The sequence below is a fragment of the Leptodactylus fuscus genome, chromosome 5, assembly GCF_031893055.1.
Source record: "Leptodactylus fuscus isolate aLepFus1 chromosome 5, aLepFus1.hap2, whole genome shotgun sequence".
Lineage (NCBI taxonomy): Eukaryota > Metazoa > Chordata > Amphibia > Anura > Leptodactylidae > Leptodactylus > Leptodactylus fuscus.
The window spans coordinates 131041362-131065174 of NC_134269.1; the positions used below are offsets into that span (position 1 = coordinate 131041362).

General features: G+C 38.9%; 1 protein-coding gene across 1 annotated transcript in view; it reads right to left on the minus strand.

Moving 5' to 3' along the window:
• MET (MET proto-oncogene, receptor tyrosine kinase) overlaps window positions 1-23813 on the minus strand; it is an 87253-nt gene that overhangs the window by 17389 nt on the left and 46051 nt on the right. The window contains exons 6-14 of the mRNA XM_075274208.1: window positions 20907-21064; window positions 19791-19893; window positions 19559-19695; window positions 17753-17914; window positions 15685-15784; window positions 3832-4044; window positions 2781-2927; window positions 1706-1862; window positions 1478-1618 (exon numbers count right to left, since the gene is read on the minus strand). Of these exons, the coding sequence (XP_075130309.1) occupies window positions 1478-1618; window positions 1706-1862; window positions 2781-2927; window positions 3832-4044; window positions 15685-15784; window positions 17753-17914; window positions 19559-19695; window positions 19791-19893; window positions 20907-21064 (1318 nt within the window). The remainder of the gene's footprint in view (window positions 1-1477; window positions 1619-1705; window positions 1863-2780; window positions 2928-3831; window positions 4045-15684; window positions 15785-17752; window positions 17915-19558; window positions 19696-19790; window positions 19894-20906; window positions 21065-23813) is intronic.

Here is a 23813-nt window from a genome sequence, read left to right on the forward strand (position 1 = left end):
ATATTATAGCATAGCACTAATAAAATAGTACTGGCCACCTCTGTATTAAAAAGGAGCTGCTATTATCATTGAAGGTTTTTAGATTCACCATACATTCGAATGGCAGACACAAATCTTCCCAAAACTGGTCCAGAACCACAAGCTTCCTAAAATATCATAGACCAGTCTTTGCAAGTCTGGACAATAGTTAACTAATTTTATTGACTTTTAGTAAATTTATAGATGATTATTAGATGGAAGTATTAAAATTAAGACAAATAATAGTTGTTAAAGTCCTTATTTGTTACCCTTATATTTGCTGTGGGAACACTAAATACTTATCCTGTACAAGAGAGCGGGATCAAAAATTTAGTTTTGCAATCATCCTGATGTATATTAACTCTGATGTAAAATATTAACATGGGAGTGTGCTGTAATCTGCTGTATAGTATCAGTAATCCAGTGTGAGTCATATGGAGAAGATATGCTGATTCACAGAAGAGTCATCCACGTAAAACACAGGGTTTCTGGCTATGCAAAACATTAGAGTCTTGTTCACCTATGAAATGAGTGATAACTATTCACTTTCAGTGTCTACGTGAGTAAATATAAAAGCAGAGCTGGTGTTTAGTTACTTGCAGAGACTTCACACAGCTAGGCATTACCTTAATATCATAGACACTTGCTTTCTTTAACAAGAACTGCCGTCTCATTGTTGAAATAACTCATTATCCTAAAAATGGACTCAATCTTATTTTTTTTGCCCCTTTTGTTTCTAAACAAGTGGTTCAACTTTCTTGAGAACAAAAGAATCAGGTTTTGAAGGTCAGAGAACAAAAGAATCAGGTTTTGAAGGTCAATCTGAAAAGTTAGGAGACCTTCTTACACACAAGACTTCTTCCACCAACATGGGCAAATTCTGGTAACTTCTTTCTCACGTATAAGGGTCTTTGATTTCCAGAAACTGATAGTATAAAGGATTGTTTAGTCCGAGATTATATGGTTAAATTGAAACCAACCCATGTTTACACTGTAAAGGGAGAATTTTCTGAAATTTGATAAAATATAAGCGTGTTTTATAAAAATGGAAGCTCTGTAAAATATCTTTATCAATAATTCTTCCACCTATTCCCTTTTTCTTTTACTGCTTGAGTACTGTATCTTTAGCTTGAGTTGTAACTGGACAGTAGATCCAGATATACTGTGTTATGCTGTAGCAGGTCCAGTTGCAAAAACATCAACTCCCATAAAGCTGAGCGTAGACATCAGATTTTTGGTGATGTGACAATTTCCACAACTGCTTGTGGCACCGGCCAGACAATTTCTCAACATATTCTGTCTGAAACTATAATGTCCTTTAGTGCTTTGTAGTCCCATAATGATATGGTCCTTATCGTACAATTACAGAAAACCATGACAGGCAACAATGTTACACACATGAAGTCTCCAGATTAATGTATGATCATGTAAACTGTTATAAATAATAAAGGACTCCTACCTTCTGGAAATGTTGACCGGTAATCCACAGATTCGCTGGATACCATTTCTGTTGTGGGGCTTACACTCCTTGCGCTCACGAGTCTATCCAAATGAGGTGTATGTACTCTGCCATCAAACAGGACTCGCTCACTGCCTATATCTGTACAAAGATATTGTTAGAGTGCTGGAAGCAGCCCATTACCATCAACAGAGTAATACAAAGTAACTGAAGAACAAGCCGTTTTACCTTTGAGCTGTTTTCTCTTCCTTACATATATGAAAATAACCGACACAACTGAAACCAGCAGGACGCAGGACAAGACCCCCGTAACAATTCCAGTGTAATTGTGGTTTGGCTGGACTTTGACTTTACCAATTACAATGGAGGAAGATTCCTGCAGGAGCTAAAATCAAGACAACAAACATATAAGAACATATAAAGTGCATAATAAATCCTACAGTCACATAAGTATGTAGTTTAAAATGTATCTCTCTGCTTCGAGAAGTTTTTCAATTTGACAGTCGGAAAACTACTATGGACAAAAATGGCCACCATAGTCAGTTGAAGTGCCATTATTTCGAAGAATATGTCATTGTACCATCAGGTAAAATTGAGAGAGGCCACAAACTATAAAGACTAGTGGCAGATTTTCAAAAGTTTAATATTTTTATATTTGGAGGTGTTTAAGGCACATTGCGGAAAAGCTGCTTTTGTTGCAGGTTTTGCTGCAGTTTTTTGAGCCAAAGCTAGGAGCAGATTACAAAATTACGGGCACAAAATAACGCGGCATATACACTCATAACTCCCATTGAAATCAATGGGATCTTTTTGAGCGCGCAAAATGCTGACACGCGTATACGTGCCAGCTTGTGCTCCATTTTACATTGTGTGAACGCACCTGAACACATATCGTTAATCAAAACTTACATGTTACTTCCTGAATGAATACTGCTATTATAGATGGTATATATTGACTACATTTTCAATCGGTGTGAATGCCCGGTGGGGGTCTTAACAGTCAGAAGTGCACCTGCCTTGTGCAGCTTCTTCAGATAATTGCAGCTGAGCTCTACATATGACAAGTGTTAGAAGTTTTGTCATTCGCCGCAGGCCCACAGATTAATTATTTATGACTGGCGTAAAAAGACAATTTGAAATTTCAATCAACAGTAGCCAAATGTCTGCTGAACAAACAGCGGAGAGCAAAATGAGGATGAGGAGAGAACACGCTGACCTTCTGTAACACTACATAGACAAAGTATAAAGACAACTTAGGTTTACAGATATACAAACTCTACAGACAAATATCATCACATCATACCTCTATTTTCAGCTCACTGTTGCTTTTCATCAGTTCACTGGAAACAGCGCAAGAGACAAAATCTGATTTGGATTGAATAATTTGACAGCTCTTGTTACCAACTCTCAGCACTTCTCCTTTTACAGCATCAGAATCAATATGATCTCCCTGAAACCAAAGCGATCAGCACCAGTTATAGGAGTTAAAAATGGAACATATGCAAAATGGACAAATACAGGTTTCAATAAAGCACCCATGTTTTATCATTAAGGGCGGGTTCACATCTGTGCCCGTGCGCACTTTAAGCAATGCGTGTCCGACTTTGTGTCCAGTTAAAAAGAACGGTTTCGCTGCGGACTGGTACAAAACACTCACGGGTGCTCACTTTTCAAACCCATTCTCTTGAATGGGTTTGAAAACTGACTGCCAGGTTTCCGTCCCCTGTCCAGTTTCTTGGCGCAGAAGACAGAAACCCAGCAGGATTGCTTAAAGCGCGCACGGGCACAGATGTGAACCCGCACTAAGGGCTGTTCTTATCAAATATAGTCATATCAACTACTAAGTATAGGGGCAGCAGCTATATGAACTAGTTTTACCAAGTCTCTTAATAACTGTCTTACATTTAGCAATCAGATTCTTTTATGTATATATTTTTGTATAAGTAGATGCTATCATATTTTATGTGATCATAAGAAGATAATATATTTACTTAGGGTCAAAGTACATGCTAGATATAATAATGAATGGATATAAATATGAATTGGAAACATAAAGTTACACTTTTGAGCATGATTTGGGCTGCGTTGGAGCTGGTAAATCTGGTTGAGAGATGGGCTGGTTTTTCCCCAAAGTGTTGTTCAGCCAAAATGTTTTGACATGTTTCTTGGTTGTGTTTTATCTACATACTGAGCATTATAACTGTATGTGAATATTTATTCTGGAAATGTTAGTGCACTTTTAGGAATGCTGGTACAAAACCATGACAGTTAAACATCGCAATCCATTATACCATATATCGTAACACAAATAACCAAGATTGGTCACATTATAACTGATGAACTGTAACACATACCTTGATTTCTAGGATGTTTCCCATTGAAATCACCAAAGTTTTATTCAATGTTTTAAATACAGGATTATTAACAAAAGTAAATTTAGTAGTATCAGATACGACTCCATCGAAGACAAAAAAAGCTTGGGTTACAATTGGTGGTTTAAGATTTAATCCTTTCAGGGATGGGGTTGAAGAGCAGCTTATTTCAGATGGAGATCTATGGACACAGGTCTAGAAAGGAGTAAAGTATGGTTAACAGGGAAAGCGGATTTACACATATACAAAGAAATCCTTTTGAACAATCCCTTATGAGGACAGTAACATTACAATGAAGAAGGTGGATCATTCATTAGATAAATCTTACAATTGCATGGGCAGTCATGGCATATAAGCAAGATTTTTCCTTAACTATTTGTTAGTGGCAATTTCCAAGGAAACGTGTAAGAATAACAAATAGAGTTAGTTTTTCTACACACACATTGCACGACGATGCTCACTGTGATAGCCTCTTGTAGGGCATCAACTAATACTATTGCTGACGTCTTCTCTTACTACAAAAAGCCATAAATCACAATGAAGCACATTGTTAACCTTTGCAGAGACATACAAAAATACTTCCCACCAGACGAGAGGCTTTTATAACCAAGTGTGATGACTTTATTAGCGTCAAAGTTTAGTTCTCGGTGATTACAGACTTAGCCTTAGCAGCAGCAAACCCCTCGCTGTGTCTGAAATCATACAGTTAATGTGGAACTAATCACTCAGCCGCACACAGAGCAAAAACAATTCATTGCCACCCAGCGGGATCCTCATCTTGTGTTTGTCAAAATACTAGAACATTACAGCTTTTTTGCATTTTGGAGAATATTTATTAGCACATAATATTAATACATGCATCCAAGATATACACATGCATATCATTTGAGAAGCTTCTAATTTTAGTAGGTAACTTTTTAAAATGTATCAATTTATGAGCACTTGGGGAAGCTGTGTAATCTGGTATAAAGGAAATGGAAGTAAGGTTGTAAATACTATAGGTGTAAATGCTATCTCTTCATGCTCCTTGCATCTTACCTCAACCACTTTTGATTCAATTCTAAATGTTGAACTATTGAATACATGGTAGAAACACAAGACATTATGCAACCAGGCTTCCATATTTTGACTTAAAGGGAAACTGTCATCACATATGCAGCTCCTTAACACCACCTTGGCATCAACCGGCGCGGTTTTGGAAATCGCAGCATGTCAATTATACCAGTCTGCAGAGGAAGACTCCACATACTTTTTGTCTAAAGCACTGTGGGAAGAACCACAATGTGTTGCCGCTGCGGTTTTTCCCGCAGTGCTTTTTTCCGCGGGACGTTCCTTTAAGCCTTAGTTTTAAACAGCAAGATCAAATTACAAAGAATCCTGTTATATCTATGAAACCTGTGGTGTATAGTCACAATCTGGCGCTTGCACAGTGTACAAATGAAGCTGAGACTAGTACATCATATTTCATTGCACAAGTGCCAGATACTGCTGAGGCTAGCTGGTAATAATGTAGCCTAGCCTGTAGAGCTGCTTGACTCCTTAGCATACTGGGTCCTCCCTTATGACTAGTACATGCTACTTTAAAAATTGATTTTTTTTTCCCTTTATGCTGCAACAGATATTTTAAAATGTGACATCTATATCTGCGGTTTAAGGGCTCTATATATGATAACAGGTTGCCTTTAACCAACAACATATCTTATGCTCCCCAGAGAAATGTCTTTGCCAGAGCAATGATTTAAAAAAAAAACAAAAAAACGTATGGCAAGAACTAGAAACAAGTAATAGTATATACAGAAGAAAAGATATTAAGACCTTAGGCCATTACTTTCTGAAACAACATTTTTTTTCAATCCTGGAGAAACCCAACATGAACAGATAACAGATAATGCTGCTCCTGGTTTCAGGGGAACTAGACTCCATAAATGATCTGGGCTCTGACACCAGGCTATGATAGCTTTAGTTATAAGACACTACTGTGTTGTAAAGGGTTAATATGAAATGTATTCACTTTTCATTTGTGATACCAAAGTGAATCAGAGGTATAACACAACATAATAAAAAACTGTGGTTTACACATTGTAAACTGCCAATAAAAAGGGACAAGGAGCTGCCATCAAGAAGGTAGAATTTCATCATTCAAGGTTTTAAAGGGAGACTTAGTCATAGACGTAAACTCTACACACAAGACCACAAGTCCATAAAGGAAGTGCTACATAGTAGGTATATTTCTTTGAAATAACCCGAGTTAACCATTTAAAACATCAAATGTTTCAACATAAGTGGTAAATGGCAGATTATTTTAATTTGTGCCCTTTCATCTATTTATACCCGACTGAAGTTTTAATAAAAACAATAAGACAAAGTCCAATTCATACATCGGAAAGAAAAAAAGGAAAGAACTGAGCATAAAATGCACATCTGAAAAGACTAGGAAGACATTTATGCAGCATTTGTATGTCTATTGATTCTTCAGGGCAGGCAATTTTTGAGGATGCAAGCTGTCAGGGCATACTGGGAGTTGTAGTTTTGCAATAGGTAGAGAGTCACAGGTTGGGGAACCCCACCTTGCAGTAGGGCATATAGTCTTCATACAGGGGCAAAAGGTGGCTCCTGCTCTGGTGAACCCAGCTTGACCATTTATTACATGGTAGCCAATCTAACTGAATGCAATATAATACTACAATTCCCAAATTGTCATGTGATATGTTTAGGAGACAGCTGCTCCTGAATTCATAGCAGCAGATTACAGGGATTTTACCTGTTTGGGGTTACACTTAGGAGGAGGGGGGGGGGGGGTTGTCCTTTCTAGTCAACCCCTTTAAGTACCATACATAGTCAGTGTACTGGATTTTGAAAAAAAATTGTAACTGGTAAACTTAATGCACCAGCTCTAGTTTATAACACTAAAGAACAATAAGACTCAATCATTTTCTGCTTCATGGAAAAATTCTATCAGCCTCGTGAAATATGATGATACAACTTTATCAATTGCCAGTATCAAAGTCATTTAAATATTTAAAAACGTGACTTGTGCGTAAAAGGCGGCCATGTTCTAACTGCTTCCTAATTCTTATTCTACTAGTGACTACAGTAAATCCTTAGTCTCTCTTCTAATATTCATTAAATGTGAAATAATTTATAAGCCAAACATTTCTATGAAGAATATTATTTATATTTGTATCCAAGGACATTATGAAAAATGTATAAAGCTAATAAATAGATGACATTTTGTATACATTTGTGAGACTTTGCCTGTTGTCTTTTTCCAACTTATTATGTTCTAAGACTGTTTTTTTTTCTGATCCCTATGAGTTTTTATGATCAGCCTGTGACTGTGGTTTTTGAATATGCAGTTTACTCCTGTAAACTGGATATTGGATACTGTAAAAATGGATATTCTATTGTGCCATTTTTGTTGGCTCTTCTAGGTTAGGAAACAGAAATATATTACTTAGCTTTATGGTTTCATGCTGAATTATGTTTGTATAAAGAAAACAAATTTGCTTGTTGTGCCTGAATAAGGCCTTTTCTCTCCGCATTTTTCAGCCAGAAACCCAGTAGACCCCATTATAGTCTATGGGGTCCACTGGTTTACGCAACTAACCGCTTTTTTTAAGCGGATTAAGTTTCCGTTCCTGAGAATTTACAGTGATTGTTTTTACATTTTTCATGCCACTTCAACAGCTCAAGCAAGATGACTACCCTGATAATCATGTATAGGAATTATTTAAAAATACATGCATGTGCCAGTACCAGGCCTACCTTGAGTGGGGACTACTGGTCATGAAGTACAAGTCTTTCACTTAAAGAAGATCTTTTACCAACTCCACCAAATCCAACTCTTTGTATCATTTAGTAGGTCCCACTTCAATGATTCCAGTGTAGTTGGAAGTTTTTCTCCAGTTCCTACTTCTTGCTAGGCCTTCATAATAAGCTCTTTACTGTTAGGTGGCCCCAGGCTGAAGCACACTGCTGTGGACCACCCACCTGACAGTTGTGAGCCTAATTAGCATACAGGGATGAAATTGAGAGCAGTGATTGCTCAGGAATGGTGGGCAGTGAAAGAAACTTCCAAATTCAACCAAGTAGAGCAGCATCTATTGTAGGATGCAAAAAGTTAGAGTTGGTGGAAGTGCTGAAAGGTCCTCTTATGGCATGGATGGGGGTGACTTCGACCAACTTACATATGCATTCTCTAAAGAACATAACATACAAGTCACAGGAACTAGAGCTCGTTTGCACCTCTATTTTGCATAACATAATTTGCAAAGTGTAGGTGGCAGTAATTTGACCAATTTGGAGATGTGTCTCTAGATCCATTAAGCTCTATTAATGTAGATTGTAAATTAAGAAAATAGTAAAATACAGAATTGTATTTAGTTACCGTAATGATGACAACAAACAATAGCATTAGTTAGATCTAATAACACTATGAAGTGTTATTTGTTATTTTACTGTGTCTGTGTTGAGTGCATGTGAAATAATTGTAGTTTTAATGTATCTGGAAACTGTGACATGATCAATATTTAACAGAACTTCCAAATCAAAGACTATTGCTCAAAGTAAGAGCATTTTCTTCTAGTTAGTGGGCTTCAAACCCTATGCTGACACCAAGCCCTTTCTTCTTAGAAGAGGGTGACATGTTCCTTGAACTGTGACGGGCTGGTATATTCTGTAATCCTTCTTTTTTATTGTATTATTGGTGAATTCATTGCTCTAGTTATCAACTGAAGAGTAGTGATGTCCCTTAAATTAATAATGGTGGTATATATAAGTCTCTTTGAGGCTGTGCTATAGAAGTGGTTCACGAGTGCAGACCAAACATTTTACCAGGCAGGTCAGGGGAGAAGATGCTCTTATGGAATGATAAAATCTAATAATGCTCCTTAGAAGTGATGCAATATGACTGATTGGTAGGGGCAGGAAAATCTCATTTGCGATGACCTTGCTGTTATGTGATTTGACATGACATTTTAAGCTCCAAATTGGTTTTAGCAATTGAAGAATATGATGGTTTTAGTTTTCAAGAAATATTGGATTGCAGAACAATGAGGAAATGCTGTAATTGAATCTACTGGCTACTCAATTAGAATACTGCCCACAAAGCAGCACCTTGGGTTGTGATTGAATTAAGTGTCTTTTAATGGGAAAAACTGAATTTCCCCTCTACCGTGTGTTTGTGTTATAGGAGTAAACGGAAAATTATCTGTTTGTCAATATCAAAGACCACAAAAAGGTCCAGAGCGTTACAATCACAGGAATCTCTGATACTGTAGCAGTGCCAAGCTAAACAAAAGTGGGCCGAGTACTCTTCATTTTATCTTCTGCTACAAGTCGTATAGGTGATAAATAAGGTTATTCATATGTGTGGCAGGTTTTCTTGGGTAGGCCAGAACACAACTGTAGAAATGAACCCTATGTGTATTGTTGTTAGATAGAAATATCATCATAAGTATATCGACTTCAATTTATTGAGTGTCTTTAGGATTAAAGATTACAATACATGTTAATAATGTGTTCATATGTGTATATACATTACAGACGGAGGATTCAAGCTCCTGGGCTCAGCGCAAAATCTGTGCTGTGTCTATGATGTGTCATTCATAATACTGAACTATTCTTATATGGTAGATGACTACCAATTGCTATCTCTGCATCGCACATAGCTGATCCCTGGATGTACACCTATATTTTTCATAAGCTTTATAATTAATTTTTGCGTTTTCATTTTTTTTATTTCATCAATTTTTTTTTATTTCAACAAATATTGCAATGTGAAATTTTAGACTTAATTATTCAGGAGTAGTGACCCAGTCACCAGTCCAGCCTCTACTGCTCCATTACTGAAGTATATTATGGGAAGAATATGCAAATCTGTCTTCCATGATGTAATTAGGAAGTCAGGTGCCTCAGTGTTGCAAACCAATAGAGGGCGCGCACTGGAATGTGCAAGCCTGTCTTCCCTGATGTAATTAGGAAGACAGAATCTCAGTGATATGGCCCAATAAAGGCTGCTCCCTTTAACATCATGCTCAACCTTCCAAGAGGCCTTTGTTTTGCAATGATGCTGGGATTATTACCAGGTATAGTCTCTCAACCGAGGATGGCTGTTTCGATGTTATTGCATCTCGTCAGCCCGGTGTAGAGAAGACTAACCTGGTAGAGGTTGAAGTATATTAGTTTTAGAATTATTCTTTGATAAAGACATTCATCTCTACAAAAAAATTAACTCTGGTTGACCATAGTGGTGAAAACAAGAAGAGAATAAAGTTTTTGTGTAGGTAACTCTATGTCCAAAATGCTAATAAAATATAAAAAAAACCCCTTGATATCCTGTGTTCTTTCATGGAGAATTATGATAAATCAGGATGTATAAAACGCGATAATTGCTTGAAGTCTGCCACTTTGGATGGCGTCACTGTTATATAAATAATCCCCGTGAAGAGAAGTGTTTGACTCATTGCTTCAAGAGGTGTGCCTTGTAAATGAATGGAGTTCATGCTGTGTCCAGCTCTCTCTTATAATGGAAAAATATGGCCCTAAAGGGTGGGACAGTATGACAGTGTTCAACACAAAGTCAAGTTCCTAAAAGGACTCTGAAAAGCCTTGCACTATATCACTGGGATGAGGTACAGAATCTTGGCTGACTCTGACATTTTTCCATGTTCTGTTTAGTTCTTCCTCATGTGAAGTGCTTATGTTTTTCCATATCACATTATTTTTAGGCCAGCTATATTTCTACAGTGTTTTTGGTAAACAAGTCTGATTTTCCCGTCACTAACAGGGACACTTATTTTCTTGACTGCAGGGACTAACATCGATACAAAAACAAACAATGTAATAAAAGTACATTGGAACAATATTAAAACAAATAGTAATATAGCTATCATTTTTTATTTATTTAAGATTGCATGATTTCATTCTCAAAGAAATCCAATTTTCCAACTACCATAGGCACTATCTATCTATCTATCTATCTATCTATCTATCTATCTATCTATGACATATATACATTATTTTTAATTGAATTACTGCTATAGCTTGGGGACACACGTGGCAAGTTCACAGAAGGTTATTCTCTGCAAAATTTCTACAAAATCAATGGTGGCTAAGCTGTTGTGAACTACAGTAGCAGTGTAGTATATGGAATTTAAACAAATCCCATCCACACACTGAAGAAAAAAAAAACACAATGGAAAGTATCTTGCGCTGCAGGTTTTTAGCATGTAGTAATCAATTATTGCAGCATGTTTGTTTGCAAGCGTACAAAGCTGGGGGCAGTCATCCAGGAATTGTGAGTGAAAGCTGCTGTGATAACCAACCTTTTTTTTTTTTACAGTTTTTTTGCTGCAGGTGGGTCCACTGTGAGATGTCTGCTTCAAACAACCTGAAGTGGACCCGGCACCATGTCCTTATTTACTTTTTAATGTAAGGTTGTTTGAGCCCACCTGCAACAACAAGGCACTCAGTTGGGCCCTTACTCAAAAACGACTCAACTCTCTCTTTGGTCTAGGCCTGTGATTGGGAACCTATGGCACATACACAGTCGCTCGGATCGCCCGGTACAGGATTCCCCGTTAGTGAGTGATCACTTCTTTCAGTTGTATGTGCTAATACACATACATCCGAAATCAATGTCAATGCAGGCCGCAGTACACTGACTGCAGAGTGTGACCTCTGTCCCGACAAAAGCATGATGATGTAAATCAGTCAGAAGAAGGAGGATGCCCAGCAGCTTTTCATGAGACAGTGTGGGGGAAAGGGGCCTACTGTGGAGCATATAATACTGAGTGTGTATGTGTGGGGGCGTACTGTGGAGTATATAATACTGTGTAGGGGCATACTGTGGAACATAGAGTACTGTGTGTGGGGCAACTGTGGAGCATATAATACTGTGTGTGGGGGCGTACTGTGGAACATATAATTCTGTATGTGGGGGGGTGTACTTTGGAACATATAATACTGTGTGGAGGGCTACTGTGGAGCATATAATACTATGTGTTGGGGCCTACTGTGGAGCATATAATACCATGTGGGGGCCTACTGTGGAGCATATAATACTGTTGGGGGCCTACTGTGGAGCATATAATACTGTGTGGGGGCCTACTGTGGAGCATATGATACTGTCTGGGGGCCACTGTGGAGCATATACTGTCGTGTGTGGGCCAGTGAGGGGCAGATTGTACTGTGTGGGGGCCCCTTCACTATTTATATCACACAGTATCTGATTTATAGCAGACAGTACAGGTTGTAATAACATTGTACAGTCACTATAAAACAGATCCTGTGCGATGCAAATAGTGAACATTAATTGTTCAAAATTCAGAGACCTTTACCTTTCAGTACAAGCTCTGTAAAACCCCATTCAAACAACTGTAATTTGCGGGTCTGTAACTATCTGCAATTGTAGATCCAGACAGTTTTAAGGTTAAATTGCCATGTTGGCACTTTTGCCATAATTTAGTGGGTTTTGGGTGGAAGTCTGGACACTCGGTCTTTAGAAGGTTCACCCTTGCTGGTCTAGGCCTATAGAATTTTCAGTCTGAACATTCTGGTTCATACACGTAATGTCCAAACTATAAAAATGCTAAAAATACAGAGACACTTGAAGAATGGAGAGAGAACAAGGGTAACTCAGCTAGGTAAATTTCTCTTGGCTGGTAACTATTAGAGATGAGCGAACACTAAAATGTTCGAGGTTCGAAATTCGATTCGAACAGCCGCTCACTGTTCGAGTGTTCGAATGGGTTTCGAACCCCATTATAGTCTATGGGGAACATAAACTCGTTAAGGGGGAAACCCAAATTCGTGTCTGGAGGGTCACCAAGTCCACTATGACACCCCAGGAAATGATACCAACACCCTGGAATGACACTGGGACAGCAGGGGAAGCATGTCTGGGGGCATAAAAGTCACTTTATTTCATGGAAATCCCTGTCAGTTTGCGATTTTCGCAAGCTAACTTTTCCCCATAGAAATGCATTGGCCAGTGCTGATTGGCCAGAGTACGGAACTCGACCAATCAGCGCTGGCTCTGCTGGAGGAGGCGGAGTCTAAGATCGCTCCACACCAGTCTCCATTCAGGTCCGACCTTAGACTCCGCCTCCTCCGGCAGAGCCAGCGCTGATTGGCCGAAGGCTGGCCAATGCATTCCTATGCGAATGCAGAGACTTAGCAGTGCTGAGTCAGTTTTGCTCAACTACACATCTGATGCACACTCGGCACTGCTACATCAGATGTAGCAATCTGATGTAGCAGAGCCGAGGGTGCACTAGAACCCCTGTGCAAACTCAGTTCACGCTAATAGAATGCATTGGCCAGCGCTGATTGGCCAATGCATTCTATTAGCCCGATGAAGTAGAGCTGAATGTGTGTGCTAAGCACACTCATTCAGCACTGCTTCATCACGCCAATACAATGCATTAGCCAGTGCTGATTGGCCAGAGTACGGAATTCGGCCAATCAGCGCTGGCCAATGCATTCTATTAGCCCGATGAAGTAGAGCTGAATGTGTGTGCTAAGCACACACATTCAGCACTGCTTCATCACGCCAATACAATGCATTAGCCAGTGCTGATTGGCCAGAGTACGGAATTCGGCCAATCAGCGCTGGCCAATGCATTCTATTAGCCCGATGAAGTAGAGCTGAATGTGTGTGCTAAGCACACACATTCAGCACTGCTTCATCACGCCAATACAATGCATTAGCCAGTGCTGATTGGCCAGAGTACGGAATTCGGCCAATCAGCGCTGGCTCTGCTGGAGGAGGCGGAGTCTAAGGTCGGACCTGAATGGAGACTGGTGTGGAGCGATCTTAGACTCCGCCTCCTCCAGCAGAGCCAGCGCTGATTGGCCGAATTCCGTACTCTGGCCAATCAGCGCTGGCCAATGCATTCTATTAGCCCGATGAAGTAGAGCTGAATGTGTGTGCTAAGCACACACATTCAGCACTGCTTCATCACGCCAATACAATGCATTAGCCAGTGCTGATTGGCCAGAGTACGGAATTCGGCCAATCAGCGCTGGCCAATGCATTCTATTAGCCCGATGAAGTAGAGCTGAATGTGTGTGCTACACACATTCAGCTCTACTTCATCGGGCTAATAGAATGCATTGGCCAATCAGCGCTGGCCAATGCATTCTATTAGCGTGAACTGAGTTTGCACAGGGGTTCTAGTGCACCCTCGGCTCTGCTACATCAGATTGCTACATCTGATGTAGCAGTGCCGAGTGTGCATCAGATGTGTAGTTGAGCAAAACTGACTCAGCACTGCTAAGTCTCTGCATTTGCATAGGAATGCATTGGCCAGCCTTCGGCCAATCAGCGCTGGCTCTGCCGGAGGAGGCGGAGTCTAAGGTCGGACCTGAATGGAGACTGGTGTGGAGCGATCTTAGACTCCGCCTCCTCCAGCAGAGCCAGCGCTGATTGGTCGAGTTCCGTACTCTGGCCAATCAGCGCTGGCCAATGCATTCTATTAGCCCGATGAAGTAGAGCTGAATGTGTGTGCTTAGCACACACATTCAGCTCTACTTCATCAGGCTAATAGAATACATTGGCCAATCAGCGCTGGCCAATGCATTCTATTAGCTTGATGAAGCAGAGTGTGCACAAGGGTTCAAGCGCACCCTCGGCTCTGATGTAGCAGAGCTGAGGGTGCACAAGGGTTCAAGTGCACCCTCGGCTCTCCTACATCAGAGCCGAGGGTGCGCTTGAACCCTTGTGCAGCCTCGGCTCTGCTACATCAGAGCCGAGGGTGCGCTTGAACCCTTGTGCACACTCTGCTTCATCAAGCTAATAGAATGCATTGGCCAGCACTGATTGGCCAGAGTACGGAATTTGGCCAATCAGCGCTGGCCAATGCATCCCTATGGGAAAAAGTTTATCTCACAAAAATCACAATTACACACCCGATAGAGCCCCAAAAAGTTATTTTTAATAACATTCCCCCCTAAATAAAGGTTATCCCTAGCTATCCCTGCCTGTACAGCTATCCCTGTCTCATAGTCACAAAGTTCACATTCTCATATGACCCGGATTTGAAATCCACTATTCGTCTAAAATGGAGGTCACCTGATTTCGGCAGCCAATGACTTTTTCCAATTTTTTTCAATGCCCCCGGTGTCGTAGTTCCTGTCCCACCTCCCCTGCGCTGTTATTGGTGCAAAAAAGGCGCCAGGGAAGGTGGGAGGGGAATCGAATTTTGGCGCACTTTACCACGCGGTGTTCGATTCGATTCGAACATGGCGAACACCCTGATATCCGATCGAACATGTGTTCGATAGAACACTGTTCGCTCATCTCTAGTAACTATGGTTCACGTTTACTAATACACAATGTAAAGTTAGACAGGAAGTCTGAATATTTGCCAAAATTATCACAGTGACTGATACCAGATGATAGATCTGGTGTATTTTTAGACTCTTTGCTTTAAATGTATATCCTATAAGTATATACATTACTTTTGTACATGATTTCACTTACAAAAAAATAATGCAACATTTCACTTTGTAGAGAGGTACTGGCTTTTTTTGCTCTGTATATGCTGGGATGGTGACTGCATCCTCATGCGTGCACAAGGCTGTATTTGTTTAGAACATTAAATCTAGTTTCTACCTTTGCAGAGTTAGTTTAGTAGGTCTAAATACTAAGAGGGTTGCAATGTATGGAATTGTAGGGGAACAAGGAGACTTAGTGATTTTGTGGCAGGTCTTTATAAATAGCATTTGATCATATCGGTATCATGCTGCATCCATAAGAGACAAAAGAATTCAGAACCCTGGCTCATTATATGGTATTCCACTATAATGAATGTATTTATATGCAATACTTACCATGTTGTACTGTATGTTCTGTTCGGATAGCTGGATCACCATTCGGGGAGAAGCTACTACATTCAGGTTTGTTCCTTGTGCAGTTATTGTGCTTCCTCCACTGTGGATCACATTAAGTATTACTTTTCAAACCAACATCACATTTCAGCAGTAATGTATAGACGCATAATAGATCCCATATACATGTCTTGCATGTTAAACAATATTCTAGAGTATGGCAGCATCCTTATCCTGTAGATTGATGTACCCTTCATGTATCTAATCTTCCTTGTTTCCAGGCACATAGCTAAGTTACATACTCATCTCATTTATATAAAGATTGTACAATACAAACTATTCAGGAAGGAATCTGCTAATGCCGGTAGTCTCACAGCTTTGGAATGGTATACCCATAAACTCCCCCCAAATTCCTGCCGTCTGTAAAATTGCTGTCCACTCTTCATATCTAGGATTATTGATTATGTCTAGATGTAATGACAGCTGCAATGTATTCACTCAGTATGATATACTACTGTGGAATGAATTAAATGAGGAAGATATCCTGTCAATACAATTATTCCAGACTATGGATGATAAGATAGTGAACACTGTAGACACCATCTCATGGAAATGCTACCTGCTCATATAAACTTATCCAGACATTTCAGCTGTTTAGTCTCATTATTTATACAGTGCCAATATATAATACCAATACACTTTAGTGAGTTAACATCTTTCTTACAATATAACTTCCTAGTCTCACATACATCTTGGTGAATTTGATGGATGCTTCCAATGCAACATTACTTTTTATGTGTGTAGGGAAAAGTATCCAAACAGAATTCGGGAATGTGCAAACTTGTTACCCAGTGCTTCAATACAAGTATGCTATCTAGTGAGCCACCCATTCAAACAAAGAAAGCCACATACATGCCACACCAGTGTGAGAAGAACAACACTGTACAGTGATTCTATAGTCATCTTATGGCTGTCAGATACTCTCTATTATTTTGTATCAGAGAATGCTTCTTTGTCATCATAGATTTGGTGTGACATGTTATTCTGCAGTCCTCTGCTGCATCTCTTTTTTTAATATTGCAGAGAAAGATTAAACATGGTACAACTCACGATACATCAGACATAATCTGCACTGCATTTGATATGATAAATGTGCATCAGAATTTTGGTCTTTTTATGATGCAAACTAGCTCATGTCGGTTTCTGGTTTGGCTTACAGATGGGTCACTCCTCCTTGTTGAGAAATCTCTGGTTTGGCTTACGCACATGAAATTCCTTTTTTGTAGCGCAGTCTCTGGTTTGGCTTACAGATGGGTTACTCTTCCTTGTGGAGGGGTCTTTGGTTTTCCATTACAAATGGGTTGCTTCTTTGTGTAGGTGTCTCTGGTTTGGCTTACTGATGGGTTTCTCTTCCTTTTGGAGATGTCTCTGGTTTGGCTTACAGATGGGTTACTTTTCCTTGTTGAGAAATCTACAGTTTGGATTAAATATACATAACCTTTTATTATGGAGCAGGCTCTGGTTTGGCTTACAGATGGATTACTCCTTCTTGTTGAGAAATCTCTGGTTTGGCTTACATATATGCAACTCCTTTTTGTGGAGCAGTCTCTGGTTTGGCTTACAGATGGGTCACTCTTCCTTGTGGAGGGGTCTTTGGTTTGCCTTACAAATTGCTTGCCTCCTTGTGTAGGGGGTTCTTGTTTGGCTTACTACTGGATTGCTCTTCCTTGTGGAGATGTTTCTGATTTAGCTTATACCTGGGTCACGCTTCCATATGGAGAACTATCTAGTTTAGCTGACATGAGTTAATATGAAATACTTTTTCCTATGGAGTACTGCTCCTATCGATTCTCTTCAATGAGAAGTCATAAACCTCTCCTCCCAGTTCTTATTATTTAGTCTGTTGAGTAAAGTTGAGTTGACCACATTTTTTTGGATAAATTATTGTTTCAGAAGTACAATATGCGAAGCCTAATATATCTGGACCTACTTCTACTTAATACGGTTCACAGAAAAGCAAACGTTTACCTTCATTTACATTTCACAGCTGTCACAAAACAGGTACACCTACCTGAGGAAAGACTTTGTTGGGTGTATCTTAGAAATGGTTGGATCATCTTTATATGAAAATAAACTTTTTGCCTCTCGACGAGCATTGTCAATTTTCAGCATAATCCGATAGCTATTAACTTTTTTTCTTGGTGTATAGCACTCAATGGCGGTACTGGATACACTGTGAGAGATGTGAGAAAATATAGTTCAATAATCATAGTAACTAAAAGAAAAGGTGAAAATAAAATAATCAAAAGTGAATATTAAAGAATAGATGATAAAGAAATGCAGATAAATGAAAAGAAAACACAACAGGGGAGACTTGTCCATAATGGCATGCAATAGTAACACCTTTGCCTGTTTGGGCCTCTGCGTCATCACCCGCTTGTATGCTTCGGAGCAAGAGGTGTGTTCAGTTGTGATCCTGTGCCTCCTTTGTTGTAGCACAACACCTGTGTCAGTCCAGCCAGTGCTTTTTTTCCCTTTGGCTACTAGGGAGTTAACTTAGTGCTTTTGATTGATATTCCTCCAATCAAGCATAGAGGAGATTCCTTTAAATATCTCTCCAGCCCACTCCCTAATGCTTGCTATTGCCATTCTGTGTGTTCTGCCTCTATACTGTTTGCATTTATATTTCTGACCCTTGGCTATATATATATATATATATATATATATATGTATTTTTTTTATGTACATTGTGAGCCCCATATAGGGCTCACAATGTACATTTTTCCCTATCAGTATGTCTTTGGAGTATGGGAGGGAATCCAAGCTAACTTGGGGAGAACATACAAACTCGTTGCAGATGTTGTCATCACTGTTGTCATCAGTCTTTGTCATCATTTTTATCATAGCAAGGGTCTGTCGCCCAGTTTTCCCTTACTGCCTAGGGTAAGTGAGGTAAATAGGCAGGAACTGGGGAGGGGTTCAGTCTTAGGACTCATCGTCTTGTTGTTCCCTTCCTCTCAGGTTTCAACAGCAGCTACTGGGGAATTGCTCATCCAGCAACTCCCTAACAACAATGCAAAATATTATAGCCATGGAATTTGCTTTTAGGCATTTATGAATCCTCCATCCACAATGCTTTTCATGGACACCAGTCCAGGATGGCAAAAAACATCTTTTAGGGCATTAAACAAAAATAATCTTTTGAGATATTAACTGGGGGACTTTGTTTCAAGTTACTAATATTTCAGAGAATGGCACAACTATAGGGGTGTAGACACTGAAGTGGAGGCTTTTCCTAATGTCTGAGGAATCCAAAGGTCTCAAAGTCATGTGAGAGGACATCTATAGAATTATGCAGTTCTAACATTAGTTCATGATAAAAGCACCATAATATAGCTGTAAGACGCAGAGCAATCTTATTACAGTTTTGGTCCTGAGGGTTTGCTGTGAGGACCTGGGAACTACAAAAGGCACATGGGATTGCAGCAATGTAACTTGCCTAAAGATATATTTATTCATAATGTCATGTAAAGCCAGTGTAAGCAACAAGAGTAAACTGCAGATGCAGAATGTTAACAGGCAGCCAATTATTTAATGTATATAGGGCTTCCTGTATGTGTAATAAATGGCATGTTGGATTTCAACATGGCCAATCTTTTTCTTTTTACTGAAGAAAAACTGTTGTCAGAATTTAACAGTGTCTTATTCCTTTCTCCTCATTCAAACATATAGCCAAGAGTTCATGTTCATGGCAATAGCAGGTGGGATAGCTGACCAGGTATAAGCACTACAGCGATCCTATGTATTTGACTGGCTTATCCTATCACAATTCTCTGTTAAAATAAAATACAGTGAAACGTGACTTGTTCTTATTTACCTCCTGATGGTGCAGACTTCATTGCCAATGTACACATTTCTCTCTTGTCCACTGTTCAAGTAACGTCCTTTCAAAGTAAGCAAAGTCCCCCCTGACTGTGGTCCATAGGTTGGTGTAATGCTTTCTATAACTGGATTCTAATGAAGAACAACAAATCAAATCATCATCATCATAGGAAATATATGTGAAATTTTATACAAGAGATGTTTAATTCACTATAGATTGTACGTACCACAAAAGAGAAAGTGGTAAAATTGGCTGCCTTCCTTCCATTTGACACCGTGCTGCTTATATTAAATCTGACTGTATCTTCTTGGCCTAATTTGCAGACCAACCTAAAAATGAGAAGTATCAGAAAATGTTCCTTGGTAAACTGTTATGGTTCCAAAAATCCAGTGTCCAGTACTGAGTTCAATTCCTACTCTGGCACAGAAGCACTGCATGGCACAGTGTCCCGACTCTATACGTGCACTACTGTCCACAGTGGTGTCTAAATTGTGGCAAATACTAGAAATCTTTGCTCTAGCCAAAAAGAGATTTCAGTATAAAAGACATGGCACTTAATGGGCACTTCTAAATTACGGTAACAATATTGATTGCTTATCTTTATAATAGGCCACTAATATCATATTGGTGGGGGTCCTGGCTCCCACTTAAATTAACCGTTTCCTGATTTCTTCAATTTCTTCATTGCTTACATTAGTCTGTAAATATGTTACTAGTGACCATTCTGGGTATTGCAGCTTTGGCCAATGTATGTAATGGGCAATAGCAGCAATATAAGTCGGGGAAATATCAGAAGCGATGTCAGGAAATATTGTTTTACATACATGCATTATTCCCCTGGATGCTCTTTATAGTTTATGTTACTTATATTGTATTGTATTGTATATGGGTCACTTGAAAAAGCTTGGCATTGCATATTGTCACACAAGTAACATTTCATTTGATTTATAGCTCATTCCAATAGCACATATTCACATCCTTCATGAAACAAGTAAAAACCTCCAGTACATGGCCACATAGTAATTTTCTACATATTTTACTACACTTGAGTGGAATTATATGAATCCCACAGGAAGACTTTACATATCACCTGTAAGAAACGTCTACTTCAAAGCCTGGCTTATAAAAGAAGCATCTCATTTCACAATGACGGAAGGATAGACAGTGAAATCTTATATATTACAAGGGCACCTGAACTGGGTGAATTCCTTTCCCTATTTGTACAATATACTATAATTCATGGACACAGATGTTTTTTGTTGGCTGATGGATATGAATATTATTATAAAACATGAATTCTGAATATACTGCAGATGTGATTGATAAAAAGAAAACATCTTACTTGTTTTGCTTGCTGTTTTTTCCATCTATTTTGCAATTACTTTTTCCAATAAGGACTGAAGCAGACTTAAATCCAGAATTATCTTTCCTGAAAACCAGATCCCATCCGCATATTGTTAAAGGAGTACTACCATCAAATGGAGCAGTGACTGGGAAAATCTGGGAAATAAAATCAGATATAGGCAATAAACATAAGATGTGAATTTATTTTCTGTAGATGCACTTACATAGGTTCCCTGTACCCTGGGGGCTCTTAGGTGCTTATGGCATGTCTACATTGAAATCTATTGGAAGATATGTAGTACATAAATACATTGATAAATCTAAATAGTTAGATAAAAAGATAGATGTAGAGTCGATAGATAAATTATGTATTGCAAATATACAGCAAATATTTCATCTTTTTGAGACTGCACAATTAATGTCTGTAACCTGAGAAGACATTAGGGAACAATGAATTGCCTGGAAGGAAGTCCTAAATATGTTCTGCTCAAATAAGTATATATACAGTAGCACAAAAAACTTATTCTGATTTCTTTGCACACACTGCACATTGCCATTCTTCCTCTGAACTTTGTTTACCTCCTATTCTTTCAGTAATAGAAATAGTGAAATACGCCAAGCTGTGCGCTGACAATTATTAAAGGAAGGGCTTTTTCTGTATTGTAAATTGTGCAGAAATTACAACAATGGTGGGAAAAATACAAACATGTGTAGATGAATTTACAAAAGCTGTGGCAATTAAACTCATTACGTGGCATAAATGGCATTAAATTATTCCAACCGGCCTCTGTCATAACCATTAATTCCAAAATAATATTATTACTCTAATATTGGTAGTGTTGTTATTACTATTAATAATAATGAGAAGAAATAACTCATCAATATCTTATCACAGTAGACAACAAAAACTAAAGACTAGTCATTAAAAATACATTTTTTAATGACTTTTCACAATCACAATGTAGCATTATAACTAGAGATGAGCGAACAGTAAAATGTTCAAGGTTCGATATTCATTTCGAGAAGCCCCTCAATATTCAACTACTCAAATTGAATATCGAACCCTATTATAGTCTATGGGGGGAAAATGCTCGTTTCAGGGGTAGGCAACGTTCGATCAAATTATACTTGCCCGTACTACAAGCGGACATGCGCAGTCAGCTCTGCCCAGGCCCGATGCCTGGCAGAGTGAATTCAGAGTCGGAAGACGCCACGGGGAAGCTGCACGGAGAAGACTTCTAAAGGTAGGAGAAGAACCAGCGTTGATTGGCCGACTGTATAGCATTCGGCCAATCAATGCTGCTTCTGCATCGAACTTTTACATTCGAATAGTGAGTGGTACTCAATCGAGTACGAGTATTTCAAATACCATAGTATTCGATCGAATACCTACTCGATCGAGTACTACTCGCTCATCTCTAATTATAACCAATTTCAGACATTCGGGTTAACTCTGCAATATCTGTATACATTTTATTTATTAAACTCAGGACCTAGCTTAAAGGGATTGTCTGGGGAATAATTATAACAAACGATAACGTTTTGCAACTTAATCACTTTTCTTATATAGTGTCATTGAAAATGGCAACATCTTGACTTTTGCAGCTTCTTTTTTGAGATGAAGCTTCTCTCGCGAAACAGGAGAAAATGTTCCCCCTCTTTTCTATGTAGAGAGACCGTCACCTTCCAGCTCTGGTGCTTTTTATAATATGCCTCTGCTGTGTCTTGATCCCTGCAAGAATAGTTCCCTGTTTGCCAGTATCTTAAGGTTGAAGTCCCATGTTGTGCAAACAAAACGGCAAAAGATGGTGCGGTTTACATTACCTGCAAAGTGAATGGGATTCTGGCTAATCCCATCTATACAGTGCAGAAAAAAAATATGCTGCATTTTCAAAAATTGCAGCATGATTATTATACCTGCGGAAATGCTGGCATTTTCTGTACAGGTATAAGTCTGCAGTGGAAAACTGCAAAAACGCAATAAAAAATGCTGCTGAAAAAAGTATGTCTCGCTACGTGGAGCCTTAGTCTAAGAGTGTGAAAGCCTAAAATTGTCAAAAAAAAGTGCTTGGTGTTGCATATTTGATGCGGACTATAAACAATATATTTGTCAGTATCTGAATTTAAAGAATATGGTATGGTATATTCCCTTTATATAAAAGCTGTTGGGTAAATGTTGTACATCTGAACAGATAGAGATCTTGTTGACATCCATTTAGTTGTGTTATAAAGAGAATATGTGTCATTGACTTATTTTGTTATTCAAGGTAGCAAACCGCCTGATCCATAAAGCAGGAACTCTTGGTATGATTTCAGGGTTATCCATTTATCATTGACATGCATTGTAAAATCAATTAAGAGTAATGCGACCATCATATATCTGGCGTTACATAACTATTAATGGTGGAAGTAATGATACGTAAAGCATGTATCACATAATGTAACATTCTCTAATGCAGGAAGACAGCAAAGATAGCAAATGTTTTCTAATTAAAATGACTTGCCTAATGTTACATGCTTTGCATTACCATAAATAAACTGGATAAACATTTGTGCTGCTCTGAATTACATGACTGTCATATGAAGGCACTGAATTTACTATGTGATAATGCTGACATGTATATATTATTCTACATTGTTTTAAAGGGAACCTGTCATTAGATTACCGGGAAGTAAACCAACACAACAAGGGATCATTTCTACTGGCATATCTGCTAATTCTATTTTCTCAAAAGAGTCATAACATCCCTTGTAGTCTAGAATGGTAAAATGGTTAATGGTAACAACCCTTGTGATCTAGGGTAGTGGAGTGGTTTATGGTTACAGCTCTGGTGGTCTAGAACAGGGAATGGGATTAATGGTAACATATATGACGGTCTAGGGCAGGGACAAGGTTAAAGGGGTT